General features: G+C 34.3%; 1 protein-coding gene and 1 long non-coding RNA gene across 4 annotated transcripts; both read right to left on the minus strand.

Moving 5' to 3' along the window:
- Positions 1-3,850: 3,850 nt before the first annotated feature.
- On the minus strand, positions 3,851-5,525 carry LOC116001076 (E3 ubiquitin-protein ligase RING1-like). The gene has a single exon (XM_031240978.1). The coding sequence runs from the start codon at positions 5,366-5,368 to the stop codon at positions 4,346-4,348; it is 1,023 nt and encodes a 340-aa protein (XP_031096838.1). The 5' UTR covers positions 5,369-5,525; the 3' UTR covers positions 3,851-4,345.
- A 3,472-nt stretch (positions 5,526-8,997) lies between these two features.
- Positions 8,998-11,175, minus strand: LOC115996986. Of its 3 annotated transcripts, none has more exons than XR_004093676.1 (6): positions 10,834-11,175; positions 10,397-10,433; positions 10,039-10,145; positions 9,540-9,624; positions 9,360-9,445; positions 8,998-9,154 (listed from the first exon to the last, which is right to left on the minus strand). It is a non-coding gene; the product is annotated as an uncharacterized LOC115996986 (long non-coding RNA). The 3 variants fall into 3 exon arrangements; XR_004093678.1 differs by having other exon boundaries at positions 9,360-9,450; XR_004093677.1 differs by having other exon boundaries at positions 9,845-10,145.
- Positions 11,176-14,137: the final 2,962 nt, after the last annotated feature.

A 14,137-nucleotide genomic window follows, 5' to 3' on the forward strand; every position in this document is an offset into this window, starting at 1 on the left:
ATCCATAAATTATTAAAGTTGAAGAAGAAGATTTTACTTTTATAGATATAATAGATAGATAGATTAATAATTAATAATAAGATATTAGAATTAATATTAATAGAATATATAGATTAATTAATTTATTACTGTATACTAAATTTATTAAATATTAAATATTATACAATTATTAAATATTAAATATATTTCCTCAAAATTGATTTTCATTCCTTATCCTATTTTATTTATTGATATTTTTAATAGACACCCTTTAAGAATGAATATGTTCTATATTTATTGTTCATATATGGTCGTGATCCCCAAGCGGCCAAGCATATTCTTAAAATATTATAATTATTGCACATAATAATTTATTAGAACTGGATGTGCCTGTGTTAATATCGTATTATTGATGTTATTGCACATAATAATTTATTAGAACTGGATGTGTGCGTTAATAACGTATTATTGATGTTATTAATGTGAATTTGCAAAAAATAAAATAAATGATTATTTCATTATTGGTGTAGACTTATTGGAAACAATAATACCAATTAATAGATGTTATTTAATTTCCATATAACATTTTTTTACCAATTAAGATTTATTAATTATTTTACCAATAAATTATGTAATTAATATTAACAAAAGTTTGAGTAGGAAAATTTGGGAGGAAAATTTTACTTTTATATATAGTATAGATGTTTTCGAATGATCCTGTACCAACATATGTTTGGTATATCACATGTCCTTTTCATTGCACTAACTATACCATCAGATAAAATAATAACACTACATTCTTTTACAAAATTAATGAGTTTATAATATAATCGGTCTTTCTATATTTAATTATTATGTAAATTATTATTAATTTGTAATATACCTAATACTAAAATTGTTAATAAGTATAGTTATCATTACTCTATGTTGTTTTTTCTTTTGCAGGAATGGTATTACACTTGGGAGTTATGGAGTAGGCACTCCAGTGTCTGTTGGTTGACTGCGGAACGTTGATATTCTCGGGACAAATAACAATGAATCAATCAAAGCCTTATACAACTTTTCTTCGTCTTTGGGGATAGGTCAGAAGCAGAGACAAAAACAGGCTCTATTAGTGAAAGAAGAAAATTGTTTTCGATTTGTAGAATTGAAAGAAAACAGGCGGAGCAACAAAATTTGCAGATTTAAAAGTGGAGAGGTCTGGAATAATTGCCCTGCGTTTCTCTTTTAAAGTTGGCAGTATAGGATTAGGGATTTATATAAGGTTGTATCTTATTACGATACAATTGTAATATGATAGGAATTGTAATGTAGAATTGTAGTACGATAGAAATTGTAATGTAGAATTGTACAACGAATAGGAAAATAGGAAATAATAGCATCCTAAATATTATAGGACTGTTTATAGCATCCTAAATATTGTAGGACTGTTTTGGGCGGGACCTTAAAGTGAGGATTTTGTTTTTATATATAGTATCGATACAACCACAATGGTTTAACATGTTAAATATTGTTGACATACTATGATTGATGCTTATTAGCCATGCGTGCCAAATGAAATTAATTTCCTAAGATATATTGTACAAGTTTGACTAATCTAAAATTTTCATAAATCATGTCTAATTTAGTGTGTGTTTGGATCATGGGTTTACACACCATAAATAAGAATCAAAATCATAATTAGTATTTGGTTGATAACTTTTTAAAACACAAGGGCAGAGGAAACCTCTTCAGACCTACCCAACTGCCAATCTGCACCTTAATTTTATTTTATTTTATTTTTTTGCTAAAAAATGTATATATATTTCTTATTACATATAAAAATATGTAAAAATGAGAGTGTGTCAATAGTCTTTATCTCTTGTATCATATAATATTTATGAGCACTAGTTTAATTAGTGTAACGCATGGATGAAGGTAAGAGTGGTTGGGGTTCATTAAAAAAAATGACCAAATGCTTGTGAAAGGATGACATATGTATCCCAGGACGGCAAATTAAAATTGCTCCTTCATTCTACACAGTCAAAGTTGAGTGAACAAGTTGCAATCAGACCAACCAAGTGGCCAAAGTAGTGTACAAAACCAGAATCATAATGTGATCCAAACAACTAATTAACAAAGATTTGGTTGATGGAGACTATGTGGGAGCAAACAGAAGACCCAAAGGCATCATGGCTGGTGACATGGAATAAAGTTTGTGTGTACTAATTAAGTGATTAAAAAGAGGATAAAACAACAGTAAAACATGACTCTACCGACCAAAGAGATTCCCTGTTAGTGCGTCGTTTAATGGCTACTTGACAAGGTTGGATCATATGATATGATTAAGTCTATAAACTAATATGTTAGGTTACTAATTATTATTGTTTGTTACAATGTCCTGGCTCATACGATGAGGTAGTTTAAAGGCCACCATCAATGACTCTCTCTTCGGTACAACTTGCTGTTTATCTATGGTGGTTCTTGTGGATGGAATGCTACCAAATCATCATTAATTCATTATACTGCTAAACTAGCTTTGTTGTGGAATTTTGAGTTACACGACTTATAAATGATTGGATTATTTACAATATTTTCAAGACTAAATTGTCTACGATGACTTTTTCTCCAAGAATATATGAACGCAAATAAGTTTTGTCCTTAAAAAATATTAAAAAGGAACAAACTCTTAATACTCTATTACTCTGTAGTGGATGGATGCTCTAGCATAACAGTTTCTTAATCGGCCACTTGATTGACCCTAATTAGCAAGTGGTCCAAACATTTATTTCCAAAAGGGTGTGGGAAATCCTCAAAACAATCACTTCCCTACAAATTTAATAATAATAAGTATTATGATGATAGATTTCTAATAACCCCATGAGCAATATTACCGAGTTAGTCGGCCAGTTGGCTTGTTACTCAGTAACCACATTTCCGCAAGTTTTCAAGTTCGACTTCCTATGAGAACTACCTATTGACTTTCTTGGCATGAGCTGATAACTTATAGGGAGTCTAAGTTAGTTTATCTTCTTGTAGTCCTTTATTGGTTATGATCACAAAATGGAGTTCACCAAAAATGGATCTTCAAATGACAATTGCGATTTTTTTTGTAAAGCAAAACAATGCACTCATACAATATATAATATGTGAAACAATCACACCAACATGGAGCTCTGATTGGATAATCGAATAGGGCCATGTTAGTTGTCTTAATTGGACCATTGGATTGAAGATTTTTTTGGGTAATTAAATTTGTGGAATAGGGCTTCGTTTTAGGGATCATAATGCTTCTTCCAAAAAGTATGTAACTAACTCTGGGGTCTGGGCTATAATGAGCATTTGGAACTAGTTTGATTGGGCCTAAATTCTGTTTTCAGAGTACAATGGATTGGATCATTAAAAATAATGATAACGAGTCAATCAGACACTAAAATTGCTTAAAAGCATTGTACTATTGTAGTAATAACTGACCAACAAGGCAACAACAATGATTTAAAAGAATTTAAGATTTTTTTAATCTGAAACAGAGGGGAACCAGGAGCTCTAATAGGAATTATGCTCCAACACTCTTCTCGCCCAGGTAACATGTGCCAAATCGTCAAGATATGTCTCCTCCCCAAAGATGGGGTACACTTCGAGAATTCTCCGGCCTCCTATTTGACAAGCACCGAGTGACGCCAATCGGTCAGCCACTCTATTCTGCTCTCTATAACTTAGCCGTGTTTTGGTCAAGCTCTATTCAGAATATAACTCTTTCAATATGATTATAGTTTAAACCTAATTTTGTATTAGATTGAGCCCAATAAAACTATTTATTACCAATTAATTAGTTGTGAAGAGAAAAATCAACCGTGAGCCTATTTATGTCCAAAATAATTTGCTTATAGAATTGAAGTAATTGAGTTTTTACATATTGCACCAATATTGACAGACGATCATGAGAAACATAGAAATCATCCAAGCAATTGGAGACATTGGCATTGGATAAGAAATACGATGAAGGACATCCGCTCAACCATTAGCAGCAACAAACATACATATACAGCGCAGACATCACCCACCACCACCCTATCCGTTTAATGAACACAAGACCAAATTCTATGTATCATATTTCGAGTGTCTCGTCACCAATCACTCCCACTTTATACTACTTGTACTTGTGATCACAATTCACACATGACATAACAAAACTTTTGCCTCATATCAATGCAGGCTTAATCACGACATGACATTTAATTTATGTATGTATGTATACCTCGTCTCTTGATCGTTAATTACCATGAATCATAAACGTAAAGGCGGCATGGATGCCATGAATTCACTGTACAATTATATTCATCTTTCTCCACTGGAAACCAATTGAGTTGTGTGTGCGGATTTGCCGCTAGTTCTGCGGCGTGTTTGGTTGATTTCTTGAGAAAAATGGCATTCCTGCGTATGAAAATGATCTCTTCATCAAAACAGGCTTCTTGTGCAGACACTCTGTAATTGAATTCCTTCGGGTGTTACTTTGAGACGCTTCTGGATCTCCCAAACACGCCTCTTCGTGCTCGACAAAATCAACGATGTTGGCGGCGATTGAGGAACCAACCGACAACGACCTCCTCGTACTGCTCCAATAAACAACACCGTCATTTCCGTTACCTGTTCTTTCCGTTTTCCGAGCCTCGTCGCCGCCGGATTCTTGAACCTGGGCTTCTTCTTCTCTGTTTTCGCGATTCCCAGCTTCAACATCGTCCCGTTCGATGTTTCTTTCGGGTCTATTCTCAGCTTGGACCGGAGCGGCGGGGATGGGATTCCGGAGCGGAGCGGCGGCGTTGGAGACAATGGGGGCGCGACACAGCGGGCAATTCGTGTGAGATCTCAGCCACGTGTCGATACAGAGAATGTGGAAAGCGTGGTTACATTTCGGTAAAAGCCGGAGAGTCTCGTCTTCTTGGAACTCATTCAAGCAAACAGAGCATTCCGTTCCTTCAATCAACCTTTCGTGGCCCGGTTTATACTGGAAAATCGTGATGGTATTGATTACGGAAGGTTGAAGCCCGATTGTACGGATATACCAGATGGGGTGGTCGATGACCGGGCCGCGGTTTTCGTCGAGAAACTCTCGGTTTTCCCCTTCGGGCCCCCGCCCCTGTTCGGGCCTCCTCCCCCGGATCCACCCGAAACAGTTCTTCACAATAACTAGGTAGTAGCTGAGGATGAGGAGAACGAAACCGCCCACTATTGCGGCGGCGATGGTGATTTCCCGAGTGTTGCCGCCGCCGTTTCCGCTTGATTTCTCTTGCGGCGGCGGCGGCGGCAGAGGGAAGTAATAGTCCCCGGCGCCGTAGGGCGGCGGGTCGCATCCATCACCGCCACAAGTAGTTTCGTTAGCATATAATAGCTTTCTGTGATTTATCGCCATGGAAGGACCTTGGAGATGGAAGAACAATGAAGCTTTTGCTTCAATTTGACTATGGAGTTCTTTAATGTGGCATGGAAAATACTCTCGCTTTCATTTGTTGAGCAAAGAGTAAAGAAATGTTGGGCAAACGTTGAAAACAGAGAGTGGAAAAGTATATTACAAGAAAAAATAAATAAATTATAGAATGCGAAAATATTACTTGTAGAAATGAAATAATGGCAAAAACGTGAATTTGGCATTTATGTAATGCCAATTCTGTCCATTGCTCAATTTTTTTTCTACCATACAATTTATTTTAACTTAACCCTTCCAATAAAAGCTATAGTAATATCTATTTTTTGGACCGACCTAATTAAATGGGGTACCTGAAATTTTCAACAATATCAACACTTGTAACTTGGACGTACATGAATTTTTCAACAATATTGCGTGGCAATTTGCATAGGCCATCACCACTATGGTCTATGGTGAGAGCAGGTCCACCGTCAACCTCCTTGTTAGCTTTGGTTTCATTGAAAGAAAAAAAAAAGTTTAACGTACTCAATACTCAACTACTGCTCAAGTAAAAGGTAAGGCTAAGTCGACTTGAAAAGTGAAAAAGAAAAATAGGTTTAAACTTTGAAGGTAATTTTAGGGTTAATTGGTTGTATAAATTGATTTAATATAGACTAAGATTATACTTCCTTTTTTATTTTTCTCCTAAAAGGTTAAATTCACAACCCCAAGGGCCTCACGCCCGAGCCTAACAAAGCTTCTGGTAACTCAACTGAACACAGATGCTAGACTTTTGCTCACTTTGAGAGGTTGCTCTCATACTGTCGCTGGTGAGACTCGATTATTTTTTAATATTGTGAAAAATAGGGACCATCCTTTTTTTTTTGGACTAATAAAATTAAAGCATGAGATGAGTACACTTATACTTTCTTTTATATTGATGGGGTTATAGAGTATTTTAACTGTCCTAATAATCAAAATAGTAAACTCAATAACTCAAATCTAAATTTAACTTTATATGACGGCACAACCCAATTCAAGCATGTTTTAAGTGTTAGTTGGCCAACTTACCTAAGCATGCGGTAAAGATACTTTGTCAACTAGGCCGGTATGTTGTGCATAATCTTTGATCGTAGCCAACTATAGTGTCCAAATTATATTTAAATCAATAATAAAATACTCTTTGTACTCTTTGCGTAGTATATTATACTCCATACCTCCAAACCATGCCAATTGATGGGTAAATACGCAATTGGACTACGCGCGCACTTTGCCACCCTACTTGACAACCACTCGGTCGGTCCGCATCGACCACTCTACATTCCGTCGACATCCACTCGGTCGGTCCGCATCCACCACTCTACACTCCGTCGACAACCACTCGGTCGGTCCGCATCAACCACTCTACACTCCGTCAACAACCACTCGGTCGGCCTATTATCATCCTACGGGCGACTTATTGCCACCCTACGGGCAGCCTACTAAGGAGCTAGGAGATTCCGAATTATAGGAATCATTTGAGCTCCCCGAAGATTCTAATCGTTTGCAATGCTCGAGGCGACATGTGATGGCATTTTGTGAGTAATTGCTCTGCCACCTCGAGCACGTCACGGAGATCCTGCAGAGCGACTGTTCAAGGTGACCAATGCCGACATGACACGTCAGACCATCCGCATGTCATCCGTTGAGTACTCACGTGACCTGCTTAGTATAAATAGGGGGATCACACCCCTCATTTGGGGGGGGGGAGAACTCATCAGTACTAGACTAATACACTTGCGATTTGATCATCATCTTTCTCTTGCTTACTTTTTATGACTGTTCGTCACTCGTAGAGCGATATAGCTTCGAACCGTTCAGTCGTCGACCGGTGACCCACCGAGCGACATCCTTCACCACCCGTAGCACACGTATTCGTAGCGTAATCGTAGACCCCGTTTACATTAACGCTATCACCAATTTACACAATTAAACATAAAAAGCTATAAAATTGTATAGGTACATTAAACCTTGGTGAAACGAATATAACTAATCTAGATTTAAACCGATGGAAAAGGGGTTTAATTTCGCATATTTGGTGACAAGTCTACATCACCAAGTGTATTAAAAGCAAATTATTGGTGGGGCAGAGAGGTGTATTTGCTATTCATGACAATTACGGCGTAAGATATAGGACTGCACCTAAATGGCGTCCAATAACGACGTTTTAGCTAGCCAACTGCCACCTTTGATCTCATCCGGGGCAGCCGTTATCTTCAACTGGAATATCACTACTTTTTTTTCTTTTTTCTTTTTTCGTTTTAAATCCTTATGCATTTGGTATAAATTAGAAATATAATGTCTGTGGTTGGTAGTTGGTATCACAATAACTAGTCGGATTCTTATAAAATAATATTGCATTTATTTTCATTTTAATTTAAAATAAAAGATATTAAATCTAGCAAATTGAGATACTGGCTAAACAGATGGTTGATACAATTATAAGGTCAAAAATTGACTCTTTTTTTTTTTTTTTTTTTTATCAAAAAGATAGAGGAATACACAAAAACACACTAAGAACTATCTCCCTCGTTCACTCCGGCGAAGATCCGCCGATGAAATTTAGCACCCAGTTGGTCTTATGAATATATCAAGTTATGGTATATAATTTCATCATATCGTTTAATAATATAATTATCAATATTCATTCTTATATTTTGTGATTAATGTAGAGTTTTGACCTTTTTTTTTTTTTTTTTTTGAGAATAATGTAGAGTTTTGACTTTTGATATCTAAAATATTAAAAATCTACAAAGTTTAATCCAATTATAATAACTCAATAAATAAAGTAGAATTCTCACTTACGCAGCTACCCACACGTTTTATGATTCCATAGTAAAAAAATATTTAAGCCGTAGGGAAATTTAATTCGAAATTTATATTTTCAAAACTAATCAAAGTACTTACAAAATAAAGTCAAAACTTGTGTCACCCAAATTTAAAAAAAAAAATAAAAATTGATTCATTTTCGGAACTCATTTTAGGGTTCTTGCAGGTGAGAGAAAACATTGTGGTCACACAATTCAAACATATTAAAGAGTTTAATTAATTAATTAATTTTATATATATATATATATATATATATATATATTAAGCCTCCACTGAGGCTTGAACCCACTATTTTCCANTATATATATATATATATATATTAAGCCTCCACTGAGGCTTGAACCCACTATTTTCCACATAGGAGCGTCCACTGCTGGAAATCTGTTGATTTCCGACCACCCGAACGTGGTCGGAAATAGCCTTAATTAGGTCGGAAACGGCCGTTCCGACCACTTTTCCGACCAAAATGGGTATCCGGAAAAACCATAGTCGCTAATTCCGACCACCGGAGGACGTGGTCGGAAATTCCGACCACTTTCTAATGTAGTCGGAAAAAAACGACCAGCAGAACGACCCCGCGCATCCAGATTTTCCGATCACCTTAGTCGAAAATTCCGACCACTTTGGTGGTCGGAAACTTGGAGGCAACAAATAAAAAAAAATTCATTTCACTACAGATCCCTCTGTAGTGAAATGAATATATATATATATATATATATATATATATATATATTGTTGCAAGTATATACAACAAATTTAAAACATTCTGGAATAATTTATGAAGAGAATTCATTCAAGAATATGAATATACAGTTGAAATTTATAACATTCTGAAATTGATCGACTTCTGATTCAATCTCCAAACTAATACATCTCTCCATACTGTCACCAACATTGGACCACCGGAGTAAGTGTGCAGTCAAGCTGCAAACAATCACAAAAAGAAAACTAATAATAAGTTTTAGATAGTAACTCTTGACTTATGTAGTTCATCGTAAGTAGCACCAAAAAGATCACAGTATTAGAACACAAAAAAGACTATGAAAACAGAGATGAACTTAAAATTAAACACAACATGTTAAAATGTTAAAAAAGTTTAGGTAAATGAATGGGCAAACAAGAAACTCACATTGGCAACTGAATTGACATGTTGAGAATCTTCAACTAGCAGGGGATTGCTCCAATGATCTTCCTGCAGCTGGTACGGTTAACAGACTGCTCTAAAGGCAAGTAATGCACAATTAAATCCAACAAAAAATCAATAAACAGATCATATAATATAGTGGACTATACAAACAAATATATATACCTGAGCTCAATCTGCATGCTGTGATTTTCTTTCTTCATCCTATCAATTTCATTTTCTTTCTTAACCATCCAGCATCTCAACTAACCTATCAACATAAATATGTATATATTTACTTAGTATTGTTCTTCATGTATTACAGAAACTGACCAGGCCAAGAGATATACACACACATACACTAGTACAAAAATGCAAATCCGCTACAAAAATGCAATAAATAAAAACTATCATATTAAAACAATAAATAAAAACAAAGATTAAGCAAACAAACAGTGAGAATACCTTAAGCAAACAAACAGTGAGAATACCTTAAGCAAACAAACAGATAGACATTCATTCAGTGCATACAGGTATACACACCAAGTGAGGAAAATAAGACTGAGACCAGTTAATTTAATACACCATCTTGAATTTGTTCATGGTTCCAGTTAAGATTCTGTTCGTATGTGGCCTTTTCTGCTAGACTATTGCATTCATATCAGCTGATTGTTGACTAACTCACATTAGAGGCTTTTGAAAAAGTAAATCTCATGAGAAGAGTATGATAATGAAGCCCGGATGCCACCTTCCTCAATACCATCAAACAGAGCAGTTCTAGCTTTGCGATCCCTGAAATTCAAAGATTATTACTACAAGCCATTGAATAGATAGGTGTCAACTATACATTTTCACCAAGGCATAGACATAAACAATCAATAAGAGCAGAAGAGTTATTTTAAACCAGCATATATATTACTATACAAGTAATTTTTTTTAATAAAAATGGATGTTAACATAACACACTGGCAAAGTAACCAATTCAAACTGTAGAGAGAGCTCTCTTGCATATATAAATATGCAGTAGACATGTAGAATCTTACCATTCTGCTCAGGTTCATTTTTTGAAGCATACTTTTTCTGTAAAATAAAAATAAAGCAGTTAAATAGGGACAAAGCCAATTGCCAGGGATTGAATATCCCCATGGTTAAGTTGCAATAAAAAAAAGAATTGCAAAAAGGAGCACACTATCATCATCCTCTACAACTTTGCAAAGCCAAATGACCTTGTTCATCTAGATCACATCTTTCCATTTCCATACAGTGAAAAAAATTCTGCCTCAATATTTTTCAGCTTCATAGGTGAAATACACAATTATTAATATTATAAAATATATTTAAACTCAATATTATATACACAACATCAATTTAAAATACAAAAAATAAAAATAAATAAAATAGAAATATATAAAGGCTGGAAAACAAACAAAAATTATAAAAAATACTAAATATTACAGTAATAAAATACAAGCATACGTACCTGCTATACGGATGACGTCGGTTGCGCTGCTGCACAAAGGAGAACGCCGACGACCAGCGAGAGTCCGAGAAGACAGATCTGGGAGATCAGAACCAGGGTCGTCGTCGTCAGCGGCGGCGGGTTTGGCAGTGCTATCTCCGTCGTCAGCAGTGGCTGAGGCAAGCGCTGTGTCGGCGGTGGCGGTGGAGCGTGGCAGGGGCATCGACGGCCGGCCGAGAAGACAGATCTGAGAGAGTGAGAGTCGGAGGTTGTGGCGATGGAGGCGGTGGTTGCCCTAGTGAGAGTGAGAGAGAAAGTGAGAGTAAGAGGAACAAATTGGATCTGAGTGAAGAGAAGACAGAACACTATTTGGTTTAATTTTTTTCGAGAGAAAAAAAAAATTCTATAATGACTGGCGCCCAAAAACAATTTTATGTACAAGATGGAGCCAAAAACAAATTTTTGGTGAAATGGTGGGAATTAGATTTTAGTGAAAAAAATTTCATATATCAATAGCAAGAGTAATAAAATGTTTATTTTTAAAATAGGTATAAAATTAAAATTTTGTCACTAAATCATAAATTTTATATGTTTGGTTTGGATTGTGAAATATAATATTACCTTGTTTCGTTTAAATATCTAAAAACATAATAAGTTTCATTAACAAAAAAGTTGTAATACAATGTTGAGTACCCTTAAAATTACAGTGGAATATACCAATCACAATAAATTTGAATTTCTTGTGTTAATTTCAAATACATACACAACAAAAATTATACTCAAATATCTATTAAACTTCGACAACTCAAAAAAAAACGCATTATATTTATTTCAAAATGATTTACTAATTGGGTTTGAATATCGGGCACAAGTCTTCGCGCAAAGCACGTAGAAAAAAACTAGTTTTAGATTATATGAATCAATTTACAATCTGACATGAGGCACGTTGTGGTACATTTTAATACGTAGAATGATGCGTTTTATTAAGTATATTGATAAATTTTAAGTAAATATGTGCATTTGGTATATTGTGTGAAATTGTGTGTTTTACCGGTACTCTGGTGTGTTTTAGTACGTAGAATGGTGTGTTCTGTAACATAAGCCCGTTGATTTGATGATTTGATATGATCTAATGGCTGAAAATATACCGCACAGCCACACCTAATAACCAGGACACACCTGATGATGACTATATATGTGTGTGTGTGTGTGTGTGTGTTTGTTCGTGAACATGTTCGCAAACATTATTAAACGAACAATAAATGAGTTTGTTCGTGAACATTATTAAAGAAGTATTAAACGAGCTTCTCCGCAAACACAACTAAACGAACACAAATGAGCTTGTTCACGATCTCTTATCAAACGAATATAAACGAACGCTTACCGAATACCAACACGAGAAGTTTAATGAAAGTTCTGTTCGCTAACACATTACTTCTACATAAAAGACAACATTGTTGCAAAAAATAGTTGTATTTGTGCATTTTTCTTGTAATGTACTATTAATGGATTGTTTCGAAGCATCTTGGATCCTAAGTTGCCAAAGATATGTTAAATTGGTTGTTTATATTGAACATCACAACATGTCAACATACCAGTAAACTCTATGTTCGTGGTCAATTGAAGAAATGCAAATTAAAATTGAAACAAAAAATTAAAAAAATAGTATGAGTGGAATAATTAATGATAATAAGATAAATCATGTGATATTCATACCATTGAACAACACAACAACAACAACAACAATATGAAGAATTTTTTATTTTTTATTTTTAAAGGTGAGTATTTCCTACCACTCTTCAAGGTGGTCGGAAATACCGACCACCGTGATGGTCGGAAGTTAAGATAAATTAAAAAAATTTAAAATGATTGAAAATATTTACGACCACCTTTACTTTGTGGTCGGTATTTCCGGCCACTATGTAATGGTGATCGGAAATTCCGACCACTTTTCCGACCACCATATGCCTTTGACGGAAAATTGAAAAAATCTCACCTTTTCCGACCAATTTTATCGGTGGTCGGAAAAGTGGTCGAAAAATCGAAGATTTCCAGCAGTGGTAAACCGAGTGCTACTAGATCACAAAATCTCTGAATATATATATATACACACACACTGGTGCAAATTATATGTTCTTCCAATGTGGGACAGTAACTATTAAAAGCCTTTCGAAAGTTCTTTTGAAGAAAAAAAATTATGGATACAATTTGATGAGAACAAATTTCCATTCATGTGTTATTAATTTTGACATATAATATATCAAATTCATATTCTTAACTAGGGAAATTCTAGTAGATTTTGACTCGATCTAAATCAAAAGCGAATCACGCTCAAAATCTTATTTTTTTAATTTGTTTATTTAATACGGATTATTTCTCGATAGGAATAGTGTATACATTAGCAAAAAATTTGCTTATGTGAGTTTGACATTTCAAATTGTTTTAAAATGTTATTGGCCATCCTATTACGCTAAGTACTAGAAATGACTCATGAAAATAGATTTTTAAAAAATTCAAAAGACAAAAGATATTTCTAAAAGCAAATTCAAATACGTAAAAACAATAAAATATAAGAATAATTATTTATAGATAGATAAAAAAAAAAGTTAAGTTAATTTAAACTAAACTTTTATGGTTGGTCAATAAAATTTATATTATAAAAGACTGAATCCAACATCTTATTAGGATAAAGTATTAGGAAGATTCAGGTTACCAAGTATTAACAAACACTTTCAATTTGTCTAGCATCACTCTTTGGTTCATGAAAAAAATTACTAGTTATCCGGATGTAGTATTTATGTATACTTTGGGTAAAATTCGTCTTATGATCTTCGCTAATAAAAGATCATAAAAATAAATAAATCAATTTAAATTGTTTATAACTTACCAACTCAAATTGAAAAAGTCAATAGATAATCTCAATTCAACTGAAATGTCTAACAATAGTTTTCTTATAAAACTTGGGCGCATCCAAATTCGAAGAGCAAAGGCGCAAAGCAAAAGCTTCATCTAGTAAAGTTAAAGTCTTCAAGATTTTATTTTTATTTTTTCCAAAAAAAATGAGGAAAAGAAAAACACAATGTTAACTACTTCACACAAATAGGATTCGTAGAAAGCAACATTATCAATTCATTCAAAAGATCATAAAGCACATACAGACTGAGGGGCAAGAAAATATTATTTCAAACAATTCGATCGGTATGGTAATTAACTTCTATAAGAATATATACAATAATAAAAGTGTAATTTATCTCATAATGCCCTCGGATAATTTGACACCAATTCATGTTACTATAATATATTCACGACACATTGAAGTCAAATT

This window comes from Ipomoea triloba, chromosome 1 (genome assembly GCF_003576645.1).
Source record: "Ipomoea triloba cultivar NCNSP0323 chromosome 1, ASM357664v1".
Lineage (NCBI taxonomy): Eukaryota > Viridiplantae > Streptophyta > Magnoliopsida > Solanales > Convolvulaceae > Ipomoea > Ipomoea triloba.

Excerpts from the sequence above, each read along its gene's own strand:
- LOC116001076 (XM_031240978.1), bottom strand. The coding sequence starts at position 5,368 with ATGGCGATAAATCACAGAAAGCTATTATATGCTAACGAAACTACTTGT.